The sequence below is a fragment of the Rissa tridactyla genome, chromosome 3, assembly GCF_028500815.1.
Source record: "Rissa tridactyla isolate bRisTri1 chromosome 3, bRisTri1.patW.cur.20221130, whole genome shotgun sequence".
Lineage (NCBI taxonomy): Eukaryota > Metazoa > Chordata > Aves > Charadriiformes > Laridae > Rissa > Rissa tridactyla.
In genome coordinates, this window is record NC_071468.1 from 61,404,132 (window position 1) to 61,419,271 (window position 15,140).

Sequence of the window (15,140 nt, forward strand, 5' to 3'; positions counted from 1 at the left end):
AGAGGTCAGGGAACAAGGCTACTGTGGAACAGAGTACTGTTGGCATGAAAAGGACTCCTCAGCAGCATGAGTAGGAGAACGGTATTTGCTGTTACTCTTACACGTAGAGCTGAAGGGACGATGTTTTGGGTAATGACCAGGCATGCATGCATGCATGACAGGATGGTGACAGGCAAGACAAACCCTTTCCATTTCTCTTAAGCTTCTTAATTCTATGTATGCAAACAAAACTGTTACTATATCTCTGCTGACTGACATACCCCTTACGCCCTCTCAAACTCCTGCGTAACTGACAGCGTATTTTCTAAGCTTTCAGAACCGAGCACCTGTATGAGCCGTAGCACTTCTCAGGGTGTGGTTCTGCAAAACTCCCTCACACTTTAAGCTGTTACAAGACCCAAACTTGTAGTAACACAACAGATGTGCAGAGGAGGAATGCAGGTATGCAAATACTCAGGTTAGATCAAGTTAGAGATTCATCACTGTGCTAGCAAGGGTCTTAATCTCTTAATTACATGATAGTAGTTATTATGAATTCTCACAAACATGGGGTACCTTAATTCGCTCCATTCCTTTTTATTTATATTTATATACTTACTAAATCAGGTTATCACAGGTAAGTGGCTAGAGGGAGCAATGCACAGACATTATCCAGATACTGAACAATGGAATTTCTACTACTTGATGAAAAATTACCTTTTAAATCAAAATTATGACATTTTTGACAACTAGAATTAAACATTCAATCCAAGAAACAATGATGACTAGAATTTTCAGAGTAGTTATCCGAAAACCTATTTGAATGACTGTCTAGAGCGTCATGACAAGCTGGTTAAACACGAAATCTCTGCTGCCAAACAACAAAAAAATTTGCTTTCCAACTAGAAGTTACTAGAGTAAAGCTTAAGTGAAGCCTTCAGCTGTTTTGGTTAAGGTGCTACCGAAACTCCCACAACAGCCCCCAAAACTCAAAAACTATCACCAAGTTGAAATGTTTCAGCTACAGGTCTGAGATACTGTTTTCAATAAAACGAGCTCTCGCATGAGACATTATAGTAACATGCCAGACAAACAACAGGTGTGCCTTTTGTTCTTCAAGAGAAGACTAAAGGTTAATCTGTCTCTATCAAAGATAAATTTTGTTATTTTTATTTTTTTAAGACATCTACAAAAAAGGCTTCCTAATATATTAAGAGAGACACAGCCCCCAGGCATTCTTATGACAGCAGACTAAAGTCAAGCTAAACACTGAATTCCTATTATAGCATTCAATTGAATAAAAAATGCTTTTTCAATAAAGGTGGTATTTTAATATAGACATCCTCTTCAACAACATAATAAACAAAAATATCTAACTATTTTTAAGTTACAATATACACAAATATACCTATCTAAACTTGGTAGTCGTAACAGGCAACATTGGACTGTATCTAGTACTGGAACTTAAAACATGAATTACATATACTATTAGCTTTCCCTGGTGAGGATAAACTGTACGGTAGAACGTGAACAGATTTCACACCAGGACTTCTAGACCTCTTCCTCACTCAACATACATGTTGCCAACAAAAATCTGATTACTACAAATAGGTATAACTTATCTTTTTATTATCTCTATTCCACAGTCAGAAAAATTCCTAGAAAACAGTTAACAATTTGTCCAAATTAGAATCTAGGATGATTCCAGCTTTATTGTCAGTCACTACTCTTTCCCAGGCCATGGTTTCTCTAAGGTAAGCATTTATGTGTGCACTTCAAAGCATGATATATGCAAGCAGACATAAAATACATGTAATATAGGTTATCAGTGATTTTAACATCAAAGACAGATGGCATTTTAAAAGATAAAAGCCTTGATTACATGGTACATCAAAATGACATCATTAGCAGTACCTTATAAATTATTTAATTTAATACAGGTACTACTTAGAATCAACAAGCACACATAACAATTATGCTGCTACAGAAAACACCACTGGAATGGTTTGATTATTTAATGAATTAAATAAATAACTTAAAATTTCTTATACAGGGTCAGTACGTAAGTAAAGGGAATGTGTATTAATTACCAAAAATATAATTTAGCAAGGCCATCATAGGCTTTGCTACGTATATCGGAACCTCATCTGAGAAGCAAGAACATAATAAAATAAAAAGCCTAACACAGTCTTGCTGGTTCGAAAAAGTGAGACAACACTAATCATACACTGTGGCAAAGCTTTCAGAAACTGTTAAACTCTTAGCAACACAATGTTTAGATTATGTCCATTGTTTTTAGGATTTCTGCATTAGTAGCGTTCAGATAGTAACAACGTTATTTCTCAAACTTCTTCCTTCAGTACAGGGGAGACGCACAGGACACAGCACATCCGTGTCCAGACAATACAAATGCCACCACCTTACCTGCAGATTGAGCACTGTAAAGGGAAGGATCGACTAGAGGAATATTCTGAGGAGCAGGCTGAATGGTGTTACTTGTCACTCCTGCAAATCAATGCAAAAAATTGGACTTAGGTTATTTGTGTTTATAGACTTTAAAAATAAGCAGACAAAATACGAAAACAGAACAGGTAAACCTAATGACTCAATGATTTTTAAGTTAAGCAGCTGACAGCTTCCCAATTCTGAAAGTTTGTAACAAATAATTTTAAAGTCCTCACTTCAGACTACGAAAGTTTTACAAAATAATGCAGAAGAATTTACATGCTGTCATTCATTTTATCAGTACAGCATTTCACAGAAATTTAATTTCAAGCATTAAAAAAAAAATAAAAAAAGAACATATTAGTCCAATAGCCACTGGTTACCCTAGAGTGCTGAGGAAAATCTGTTAAAGAAGAGTAGGAGTAAACTTATATTTGAAGCCTAAATTCTGCCTTCTAATATCAGAGAGAGTCTCCGTTATTGTATTTTTAAAGACCCATGCCTGCCATCTCACATCTGCAAACTATGTCCTTTCTAATTCCTTCGATAACAGTTGCTGAGAATAAAAAAGCTAGCTGGATTTTAAAGGGAAATGGTGATGCTAGAAAAAGAAACAGCACTTTACGCTGTGAAGCATTCTTGTATCCGTGTTCACGTTTTAGACACTCTCATTTGCATTGATCCAAAACTATATTTTTGCAGTATGTCCAGAATACGCCAGACTAACCTGAAGTTATTTCTACAACATCTGCTACGTAGAAAGATGGTATAACCACTTTTCTAAATTATCTGTTATTTCATGGAATGACTGATGGGCTTAAAACTATGTAATGCAAAGAATTCTTGTATTCCAACAAGGTACATATTCCATAATTTTCAGATCTGGTAAAAACAAAGAGCTGAGCATTTAGCGAGGCTGAATGTAAAAACAACACTCTCCCCCTCCCAGACCCAAAAAACCCCACCTATCTGAAGGATTTCCCTTTGATAAAGCTGAAAAAAAGAGCATCCTGAACTTTTCATAGGGTGAGGCATTTCTAAAATGAGAAATCAAAAGAAAAGGAGGAGCTGTGTGACAAAAACATCTCATATGTTCTATAATAAAAAAAAGTATCTGAAAAATCAAATGATCATCAGGATTGAAATCGAGAGCTTTTAATTTTTTAGTCTTACGAAAAATCATTGTAAAAAGGTAGAATGAAAAGAAAAAGTTCTATTCACAAATAATATAACTTTTTTATTATTTTTTTTTTTTATAAATACAGCAACTGGGAAGAAGTATGGATTTTTAAGAACTTGGGTTTGGTCCAAAAATGACAAAGAAGAAGAAGAAGGATGTAGGGGCCAATATGTTTAGCAGTAGGGACAAAATTTCTATTATTACTATTGTTTGAGGTCAATCACACTACTGTGCTTGCATGGGAAAAGGAGCATAAACTACAAACGGTACATCAGGCATGATTGTTACAGTGTTGTTGTAACGGTTCCAACCCCATGTCAGATACGTTCCCACATAAAGAGCAGCAGTCTATCTGCATAGGGAAAGCCAAATATGGAATGAAGCAATATAATTTCATCTATCAAGTGAAAGATTCAAATGGTGCTTCACAGTACGGATGTTGTAATGCATGATTCTAGGGAAGAAAAAAAACATTCTGTCTGCAGGAACACTCACTCTTTCAGTCCATATATCTCTTCTGGCAAAATGCTCAAAAGTATGAATTACATACTTTAAAAAGCATAAAAACATAAAAAATATTTCTGATGGCATTTTTACAATGTTAATTTATGAAGTTGCCTCTGCCACAGAATAGCTATATTATTTTACTTTGTAATGGAAAGAGGGCTAGAATTCGCCTCTCAATAAAGGCATGAATTTTTTGGGTGTGATATGGACATACCTGTGTTATGAGGTACTTCAGCTGGAGTGTTGGCTGGTGCATGGGCACCTGGTGGTATATGTATGCCAGTGTAATTACTAGTTGGTATGTTGTTAGCTTCATACGTGGATGATGATGCTGGTTGAGTTGTTCCACTATGGAGAGAAGATGACCCTGCTTCTTCCCTTTCAACATCTGCTAAGATGACACAAAAGAGGAGTTACTGCAACTCTTCTGTACAAACATTTGAAAACTTAGGCTTTCTTCCACCTTCCAAATTTTTGTTAGTAGAAAAATTACAACCACAGTGTGACATAAAACACTTATCAACCCAAACCACATATGGTTGATTTGACAAACTAAAAAAGCAATATACCATAGGAAAGAGATCTAGAAACTCGCATATGTTCAAAGATCTCTTCTGTTTAAACTGAAGGATCATCTCATTATTGGTCTGAATATAAGCACTTTGTCTCATAAGTACAATTCTTTATACTTCTGTGTACTGCATCCACATTAGCTGACCCAAGATAATACAAACATGAAGTAATCTATATTTTAATACATACATGAACCAGAATATGAAAAACTGTATTTGCCTTGCAAACTCTTCATAAAAAGAAAGACAGTGCCAATCCTTTAGCCTATATCAATTAAGCAAACCACAAATAAATAACAAAAAAGAGGTACTCTGGGAAAGTAATACCAAGCAAGAAAATGAAATGCAGCTTAGCTGAGTCATAACTGTATATAGAACAGTTAGAGTACACAATGCACTACAAGAATAACGAGATTCAATATATCCCATAGCATGTACAAAGAACATACACACTATTTTTCAATCTAGTCACGTTCCTAAGGTTCTGGTCTAGTTTAGTCAATGTTGCTTTGAAGACTGCAAAAGTAATGGTCCAATTTTATTATATTAACAATGTAGATAATTTAGAATATGGTTGATTTCTGCTCCTTAATTTGAACCATAGAATACATGAATTCAGTTCAATTTAAAAAAGTTAATTTTCTTTTACAGTGTATGTGTTTATCTCCGTCAATAATGTCAGGTGGAAAGAGCAGAGTTTTGGGAATGGCTTTGTTAACAGTCGGTTTTTGAAAGGGAGCAAAACGAATATGGGAGCACAAAACTTGTATGTGTCTAGAGCCAGCAAAATAGATACTTTTTCTTTATGAAATCCACACTGATCTTCAACTATACAAGATTATGTTATGCAAACACCTCTACTGCTTAATAATTAAACAGGCTACTATTACAAATATCAGATTTTTTCCTGTGTAAGGTCCTCTTCCCCCCAAAAAAAGTTCAGTTACTACCTTTACCAAAAACAACTAAACACCTTCTGATTCACAATATGATTTACTACAATAAAAGGCTATAATGCAGAGTAAAATCAACGGTATTGTCATTAGGGCTTTTCACTGGACTTTAATAAATACACAGTTAAAGAATATATTTTTATTTTATATTGCAAAGTTGTACTTTCATTCAGAACATCCAAGTACAAATAAATTCACAAATCCCCCAAATACACAGTCCAAAACCAAGAATCTTTATTTAAAAGTATTAAAAAGTAAAGAAACCTAGAAGCAAAGTTCTGTCACGAGTGTCAAGCACTGCTAGCAAAATTAATACAAAAACACAGAACACTGTAAAATGTATGTTATTCTTGTGAAAGTGACTTTCACTTGCTGCAACCAGTAACTCAGGCTGTGGTTTTATGAAACTATTTCTGACATATGCAAACAAACATTTGGCAGATTTCTGGAAGGCAAAGGATATCTTAAGGTGCCAGATTTTTCCTTTGCTGTATTTTCTGCTAATATCTCATACTGCAATATCATGTGGCTAATGTGCATGGAAGTGAAATTAAACGTGTTAAAGCTGGCAAAAAAACAGTGAGATTCAAAAGTAAACACCAGATATGCTACCTTTTAAATAATAATGTAATAATAGGAATAAGCCATTGGTCAAATGCTATATTTTTCTGTGGTGTTGGTGTTAATCAAAAAAATTATTTTAAGAGTTTCAGAAAATAAAGTTTAGTTTAACGAAATCCCAGAGACTTAATATACGTAAGATTAAGGAAATAGTTACGCAAAACACTCATCATGCTGTCTGAAGACAAGGCTACCCAAGTTTACTTGTACCACTGTTATCAATTATTTATAGCTTGGTCAAATTGTAGCCATAAAGATGGATTTTCCATGTTAGGTGTCTGCCTGAAGCAAGTATTTTGGGAAAGCTGTTGTAAAAATTACTAAGCCACTTTTGAGAATGAGGGAGCAGGAGAAAACACGCTCTCATTGTACTTAGTATCTCAATTAAGAGAAATCACCTGTAAATTCTTGCCGAGGCTTAAACTGTTAATGCATTTATTCCTTTATTCTGCTCCCTGCAGCTTCCTGTTGCCCTGATCTGGCTCTTCAGTCCCATTCCGATTTCTCTCTGTACCAGGACTTCATATCCCGTATCTGCAACCCCATGCCCCATACTTGTGTCTGTCTTGCACTGTCTCCCAATCTTCTTGCCAACACGTTCCCAGATTCAGCTTCAAACTTCCTCACTGGGCAGTTCATGGTTTCTAGTCACTCCTATAAAAGTGCAATGCTGTAGGCAACACTGGTCATGGATGATATGAACTCAAACAGTTAAAGTCTGGTAATATTATAAACAAAAAAAAAACAACCCCAAAAAAGTGCTAGAAGTGCTGACCACCCTTAATAACAGTGCCTGTTAAGAGGCAAACTCACAAAAAGGTGATATACTTTTTAATCAGGTATATGTAGCAAAAGATCAGGCTCAACTGTTTGGTTTGCTCATTATGCAATTGCCAAATGCTAAACTGTATTAAACATAAAAGTTGCTTTGTTTAAATTAACTCTTCTGAGGTGTTTAAAGTGCCCAAATGTCATCAAAGCATTGTAACTATTCTTTCTGCAAAGTAAATATTTAAAATATTTGTTATCAAAGATTAAAGTATTAGAACCATTTTTGAGATATGTGCTTGCAGTATTTGTGAAGAGTTTTAACAGTAGTGCTAAATAAAAGGATTTCAGGCTGCTGAAAAAGAACTTTTAAGTCAACAAACTGTTTTTAAGCTCTGTGGTTAGAACATCCGTAACATTATTGGAAAACAAATCTTTTCCAGGGAATGGGAATGAATGCTAGAAAAATTACGCGAATTAATTTCTCATAAAGCAGTAATAACCTAGAATTTAAAGTTCCTTGCCATTTGCTTAAGAATGCTGAAACAGTGGGCTGTGAAACAGGGACACAGTTGTTTCACATTCAGTTTCAGCTCCAGCTGAGTTTCTTGTCTTGGAACCTCATCAGCCTTTGTGCTTGGATCCCAGCATAATGAATCCATGTGCTCTTTAGATTTTCCTCAGAGATACAGTATACCCAGACTAACTGTTTGGTTGTTTGTTTTAAATTATTATTTATATATTGAAGGCAAGACTTTGTGGAATAAGGCTGTCCAAAGATACTTTCACATAAATAGAGAACTCCTAATGCTTAATGGCCTTGACTAGTGTAAAGAAGCACCAATTATGACTGAACTTCAGCAGCCCACAGCACTAAATTTAAACTAGCAAAATTTTTATTTTTAAGGAGTCTAAACTGCTCCAATTCTCTGGACCCCTATTTTTAGGGAATCCAGAAAATTAAAAAGGTAATCTATTAATTATAATTTTAAAATATTTTCTTTTTCTCATTCTGCTGCACTGCTTCCCTTTAGCTTGAGATGTTGCTAAAAGATGTACAATGTAAGGTTGTATTGGAGCTGCTTTTTTTTAAAAAAAAAAAAAAAGTATATTTTTTTCCACAATATTGAGAAATGGACCCAAAAATCCATCAACTTATCATACACTCTTCTTTCTACTAGTTGGAACTATAAAGGTTTCCTGGAATTACAAAATATAAATGTAGAAGACATATCATATATTGCAATGAAAGTGGTGACATTTAATGTATTTTACTATGGCTATACCATGACCATTTAGGAACTTTTTCATATTTGAAATTACATTTTTAATTTTTTTCCATTAGTATAAAATCTTGCTGGATGACCTAGGGCTACTGCTAAGTGACCTTTATGTGTACTCTAAGACTTGCATTCTAACTGCATTAATAAATCAAGCATGTCATTTTAATGTTTCCATGGTGGCATCCTGACAAAAGCATCCATAAATCCAACAGCAGAACTACATAACGCATGCCTATGTTACTGTAAAAACATCTCCAAGAGTTACAGTATGGTTTTCAAGAATCACAAAGAAAATAACACTTTGGAAAAAAATGGTAATTTGTCAAGCTACAGAGACCTAGTTTCACTCTGTTTAAACAGACTTTTTCCACTTGCGAGGGGAGGAAGAAAATGAGCAAGCAGAAAGGAATGGGGAAGGTTCAGTCGTACATTCAAACAATGCTGCTTTTCTTCTTACGATGCACAAGCAAGAATTGACACTTTTTTTAACTATTCTTCTAATAAAAATTAATTTGCATAAAAATTTTGTCCTGGTTGTGTAAAGCATTATGGACACCTACACTATGGAGTTAATTTCCAAAAATAATCATCAAAAAGTATTTTTCATTTTGTTGCTGAGAAAATAAGAGTGCGAAAAATTCTCTTACTACATGAAATACAATTCAACAAATAAAAATATATTGCCAAATTATAGATATTGCAGGCTCCCTATCAATAAGGATGCTGAAATTTTGGCTCACTCATCATTTGCATCCCTTAGAAGTTGTAGACATAACTTGCTAATGAAAGCAACAGTCTTCACCTATTCACATGACTGCTTGTAATGACCTGCAACAAATACTAAGGATTCGAGTTAAGTCTGAATTCTACTTTCCCTCCTACAAGAGTTTCTTTTGCAGTCTTGAGCAAGTCGGTTACCTTTGCCTCCACATTAATAAAATGAAGAAAGAGACTATTTGTTGCTGCTGAGGAACAATTACTGTTTCTACACAAGCTGCGTATACAGATTTTTAGCAAAAGCTCTGTAATCACATAGTCAGATGAGCTTTGTAAACATTACCGCACTATGAGACAGAGCACTAAAGAAAGAGCAGTCATTTAAAGCTAGAAATATTTAATTGGGCTATTTATTACATTCACTATAACAAAAGATTTTTTCCCATAGGTTGTCTTCTCCATTGAATTATCAAACTGGTGTAATTTGACTTACAAAGATGTGGTGATGTTTGCAGCTGGAGTTGCATAGAATCATAGAATGCTTTGGGTTGGAAGGGACCTTAAAGATCATCTAGTTCCAAGCCCCCTGCCATGGGCAGGGACACCTCCTACTAGACCAGGTTGCTCAAAGCCCCATCCATCCTGGCCTTGAACACCTCCAGGGATGGCACATCCACAAATTCTCCAAGTAAACTGTTTTGGTGTCTCATCACCCTCACAGTAAAGAATTTCTTACTAATATCTGACCTAAATCTGCCCTCTTCCAGTTCGAAGCCATCACCCCTTGTCTTATCACTAGACTCCCTGAAAAACAGTCCCTCCCCATCTTTCCTGTAGGTACTGGAAGGTACCTTTAGGTACCTTTAGGTACTGGAAGGCCACTGTAAGGTCTTTGTGGAGCCTTCTCTTCTCCAGGCTGAACAACCCCAGCTCTCTCAGCCTGTCTTCATAGGAGAGATGCTCCAGCCCTCTGATCACCCTAAGTTTCTCTTGCTACAGCTGCACCAGTAGTTAAGAAAACTGCCTTGAAAAAGGTGGTACGTTGAAGAAGAAATCAGTTTGTTAAGGCTCCACTTCAAATATAGCTGTGCCTAGACTGGAGCTTATTTCAGTGGGTAAGGTAGCCATTCCAGTGCTTAAGTCTGTAGGGCATCTTCAGGTAAGAAAAACATTATAACAAGAATAAACCAGTAGCTTGGAAATCAAGTTGTATTGTGCTCATTATTTGTTCACAAATATTTGAATTTACTTATGTTGTAGTATTTCTAGGGTATTAATACCCAAACAGTATTTCATCCAGAAATAATAACTGGCACCCAGGCTTTTAGACACTTTTGTTTACTTTTAACAGAAATTAGTAATTTTTGCATATCTTCTGCTTTTATCAATAACTGAAAAGCACGATCATTTTATACACAGAACAGTAATACTATTATCTGTTTCAGCAGTTTAAACTCAGCACATATCTGAAGTCTGTGGATCTATACTTTACAAACTGGGTGACATTAGTAAGTTTAGAAATAATATGGCAGCTCTGATTTGATTGTTTAAATTATTTTTAGTAAATATACACATGATGAAATAACAGAATGGAGCTGTCTTTCTCGGAATAGGTTAGGCTGTGATCTATGTGCTCTTGTAAGAGAGAGTCTGCTTAGTATGTGTTCTGTTACTTCACGGAGAGGCTGGCTTGTGTTTGCTCACAGTGGCGGTGTTTGTTTTTAAAAAGCTCCACATGAGAAAGGTTTGTATATCCCTGATGTTTCTTACTAAAGAGCTACGACTTTTAAATTAGCAGCAGAGTTTAGACAGGTCTGAATGCATTAAATAGAAGAGAGTAAAATTTACAATTTGCGAGGTTTAAAACAACCTGTTCTGATACACATTCATTCTGGTAAGCGGGTGTCCTTGGAAATCAATTTTTAGCTAATGCTTAAGGATGTAACGTCGAGGAATCCAGTAGAGGAAAGTCAGGTAGCCAGAAGAACACAGGGAGTGACTAAAAACACGAGGAAAAGGGGGATGAGTGATGAAGTGGCAGGAAATCCAATCTAAAAAGAATAGGCCATAAATCTGTTTTGAAAACCACATTTTTATACAGGAGGAAGGGGCTGTCACACAGTCATGTGTTTGCTTTAAAGCTGAATTCACCTATGATCAAACCATTTTTGACTCCTATTTAACTTCTGAGAGAGGTTCAACTGGCAAAGGGATTCTAACTTCACAGAACATATTTCAAAGGAGGACTGTGGGTAGTGTTAAAGAAATGCATGATCCTGGCCTAAAGGTGACAATGCCTTCTTAGACAGTATCTGTATTCAAAATAGTAATCTCCACTACAGAGGAAAGAAAAAAAAATATTTAATAAATAAGTTAATCAAATAGTAAGGTCCAATAAAAATAACAGTAGGAGAAGCAGAAAATAAAAAGCAGAAGGCAGCCCATCGTGAATGGAACATTAAACAGGGAAGCTGTGCTTCCTGTGGGGTGCTCCCTGCAGTACTGTGCATACCACGATTTTGGTTTTGGCCCAGCCCTCTGCTCTTCTAAAAAGAAAAGGGAAACACATACCAAAGCTCTCTCCTTCCATTCCAATCGGCCCCGGCTGAGGAGTCTCTCCATTCTTCAAGCAGTTATGAATGTATGCTGCCTTCCACCTGGCGTACTTCCTGTGCTGGGCGTTCTGGGGAAGGGAAAAGGCCAGTCATTTTAACTACTCACATTAATGCATTCAAAACAGAAATACAAGCAGGTTTTTCACCCCGAGATTATAAAACTAAGCTGCTTTCTCTACTACCATTAGACACCAGTTTAAAGATAAACAACACATGTGAAATTAATTGGTGAATTTAAAAATAATATAAAAAGAAAAGAAGAGCTCAAACAGGATCTCAGCATGAAAGGAAAACGTGGCGATCTTCAATTAGTGCAGCATGTCAGGAAAAGGAAATAAATTACACCAGGACCACCTTGTGTGAAAGACTGAGCACTGTGTAGTAATTACTGATGTGAAATAATAACGAAAGCTTCTATCACCTTAAAACTTAGATGATTATTTACTTTATATATACATATCTGAAACCTAAAATGCTACTCCTGCTGACCAATAATATAATTTTTCTCATAACATTATTTTAAATTTTAAAAATGTATTTAAAAGCATGAATACAGAAAAGCTGCTGTAGTTGCAGATTAATGTATTTTCAGTTTCTGGGGAAAAGGAATTGAGGAAAAGCATTTCACTTGCGTTTTCATAGATTCTTCTTTTCGCAAAACATGAGTGATTGAAATAAATGTCAGAATCTCAACTATTTTGAGATTTTCCATTTCACTTTTTAAAATAAACTTTACTGTTCCCAGCTACAAGTTTAATATGTCAAAACATGAAATGAAGATTGGCCACTTTTTATCTCCCAGGACTGTTACAATAGTGTTTTTTTTTTTAATCCAGGACGAGTTCTCAATTGTTATGAGAAATCTTAAACTGATTATGCAAATCAACTACTTTGTAAAAAGTGGAAAGAGAAATAACCAAATCTGATAGTCATGAGGAAATATATTTCAAGGAGGAAGGCTGATAATAAACAGAGAAGAGAAACGTGGAAGGATGAGTGGAATAATTTGGTCAAGTGACCAATGACGGTTGATACCATGTTTCACATCAACATCATCACCTCCAATAAAGTGAAATTCCAAATTGTACTTCACAAAGTCTATCACACTGTCATCTAGAATAGGGTAGAGAGCGACAGTATAATGGATATCTCTAGCTTGCTATTGTAAGCATGGTAGCCTATAACACTCAAGCATGTGAGAAAGAAAATAATATTCATAGACTACCTGTGTGGATTTAGGTGTCCTGAGACATATTCAGCACCTACGTGATCAGCACTTCCTGATTTTGTCTCAGATTGTTTAGCATCGTTGCTGTTTCTTATTTGTTTTTCCAGGTATTTGAACCTCTCTTTAACAATGTTTGAAACTTTTCTTCACGAGCCAGTAGCACCTTTTGCCAATTTTTTTTCTTTGCCAGTAGTTATGATCTATATCATTACGTTTTCAAAATGAGCTTCTCATTCATTAATTTAACAATTTCACAAGGAAACCTCACTTTTAATTTTGAGAACAAGGAGTACTTTATTAAGAGTACCTGCTCCTCTATATCTGAGATTTGGGGCATGAATAATAAAGAGCAGCTGACCATGCACCTAATAGAAAAGTTTGTTTTAAAACAGACCAAGAGATTATTCTACTGTGTTCCTTAATAAAAGTAATCATGTCCTTGTTCAGTCAACTCTGGAATACTTGTTTCATTTAAAGATTTCCTGCCACAAAGAGCAATGTGTTAGTTACTTCAGTAGATAATTTTTTGAATTAAAACATCCATGTCCTAATGGCCAGACAGCAAGCCATTTTTCATTAAGTAAATTCATATTCTTCCAACTTAACATATCATCTTTTAAAAGTGGGGTTTGTTGCAAACCCAAAAATATTTATTCTAACTAAAACTGTACACAATTCCACCTCGACTACTAGCACTAAAGTTCTGGCTTGCAGGGTGAAAAAAGCGAAGGTGGAAAAAGCCAGGAACCTTGCATCATTTTTCCCTATAATCATTCCTACTTGCTCAATGTAATGCTATGTTTTCCATAGTAATAATCAGACTTTGAATTTCTAACTGATATTTAAGTCATGAAGCATCTGCTAAAAGATAACAGTTATCTAGTATTTCACATATAATTTATTTGAAATACTTAGCACAATTCCTTATGACTTACTAACATGTATTTGGCTACACAATCAGAATCTGTGTTCTTTGAAGTTCATGTTCACAAATTATAAAAACAACTTTACAGAACTAAACCAATAATTTGCACCTGTGCTAGGAAAAGCAATCAGATAATACACTGATACCCCTAACACCTACCTCTTCAGAGAGCTCCCCAAATACTGTCAGAACGTCTATCAGGAGACTTGCAGTATAAAAGGATTTTATCATATTTCTGTAAAAAAGAAAACATGTCATTAACTTTGTAATGTCAGTCACTCGGGATCACACTTTAGAAGTTGGCATTTTAGATCATACCGGCTTATTTCAAGATAATCATCACTAACTTTTTTTTCTTTTAATCTGATGTTACAGAACTTACTTCACAATGTTTAAATTTAGCAATATATTGACTAGTCTCCTGACTACTATGCAGAAAGTTTTCAGTATTTTTTAAAGCTGGTCATGTGTTCTGCACCTAGTTTCTAGTTTAGAATGTTCAATATAGGACATAGGACATCCTATATTATCTTAGAAAAAGCCTAGCAAAGTCATCAACATGCTGTAGTAATTGCTGTAAGTCAAACCACATAATGTATCATAACAACTATTTTAATATCACTGGACAGTAGAAACTAAAACTTGCTTGATGTCAAGCTCAATATTAGCCTGGGGTTTTAGAAGGCTTGCCCAGTAGGTGAGCAACCTCTTAAAGAACACAAGGAGAAGGATACCAGTTAACATGTGAAGTTAAAGACATAGAAGTAGTAACACATCAAGTTTTCTGAAACAGAAATTAATGCATTAAAGCCCAATTCTTGTTTCTAGTCAAATGAAAGACAGTTTGGTTATTCAAATTTCCTGACCGGTATCTTAATTCAGATAAAAAACCCAAAGATTTTCACCTACTTATGAAATTGCCCGGCTCTGTCTTCATTGTCTGCATACAAAAACATTTTCAAAGCATAATTCTCCACATGAGCAGAACCAACAATTTCCTGAGTAATTGCTTCATTATCACCGAATTGCTTTTTCATCTGAAAAAAGTTGAAAAAAATACATTAATTACCTTATTAGACCCTAGCAATTCTGCAGTCTAGTTCAAACACAAAAAGAAGCTGCTAATTTAGACATAGCCAAACACAATTTAAAAAAGAAACAACATACATTTTACAAATCTCCAGCTTCTGACATAACAAATGCTATAAGTAACACACTAAAGAGAAAACACGTTCTTTTGGAAGGAGAAATATTATGAATAAGTAGCTCTGAATACCATCCTCAATCACAAAATACTTAAAAAAACCCAAACCAAACAAACCCATTAAAAATAAACACAACTACAAC

General features: G+C 35.1%; 1 protein-coding gene across 2 annotated transcripts in view; it reads right to left on the reverse strand.

Moving 5' to 3' along the window:
* The window catches only part of VTA1 (vesicle trafficking 1), a 41,449-nt gene that overhangs the window by 6,678 nt on the left and 19,631 nt on the right, over positions 1–15,140 (reverse strand). Inside the window, exons 3-7 of one of the 2 annotated variants that reach the window (XM_054197415.1) lie at positions 14,703–14,830; positions 13,953–14,028; positions 11,597–11,708; positions 4,326–4,499; positions 2,404–2,484 (exon numbers count right to left, since the gene is read on the reverse strand). In XM_054197415.1, the coding sequence (XP_054053390.1) occupies positions 2,404–2,484; positions 4,326–4,499; positions 11,597–11,708; positions 13,953–14,028; positions 14,703–14,830 (571 nt within the window). Of the gene's footprint in view, positions 1–2,403; positions 2,485–4,325; positions 4,503–11,596; positions 11,709–13,952; positions 14,029–14,702; positions 14,831–15,140 lie in introns of both variants that reach the window. The other variant, XM_054197414.1, reaches the window with a different exon arrangement.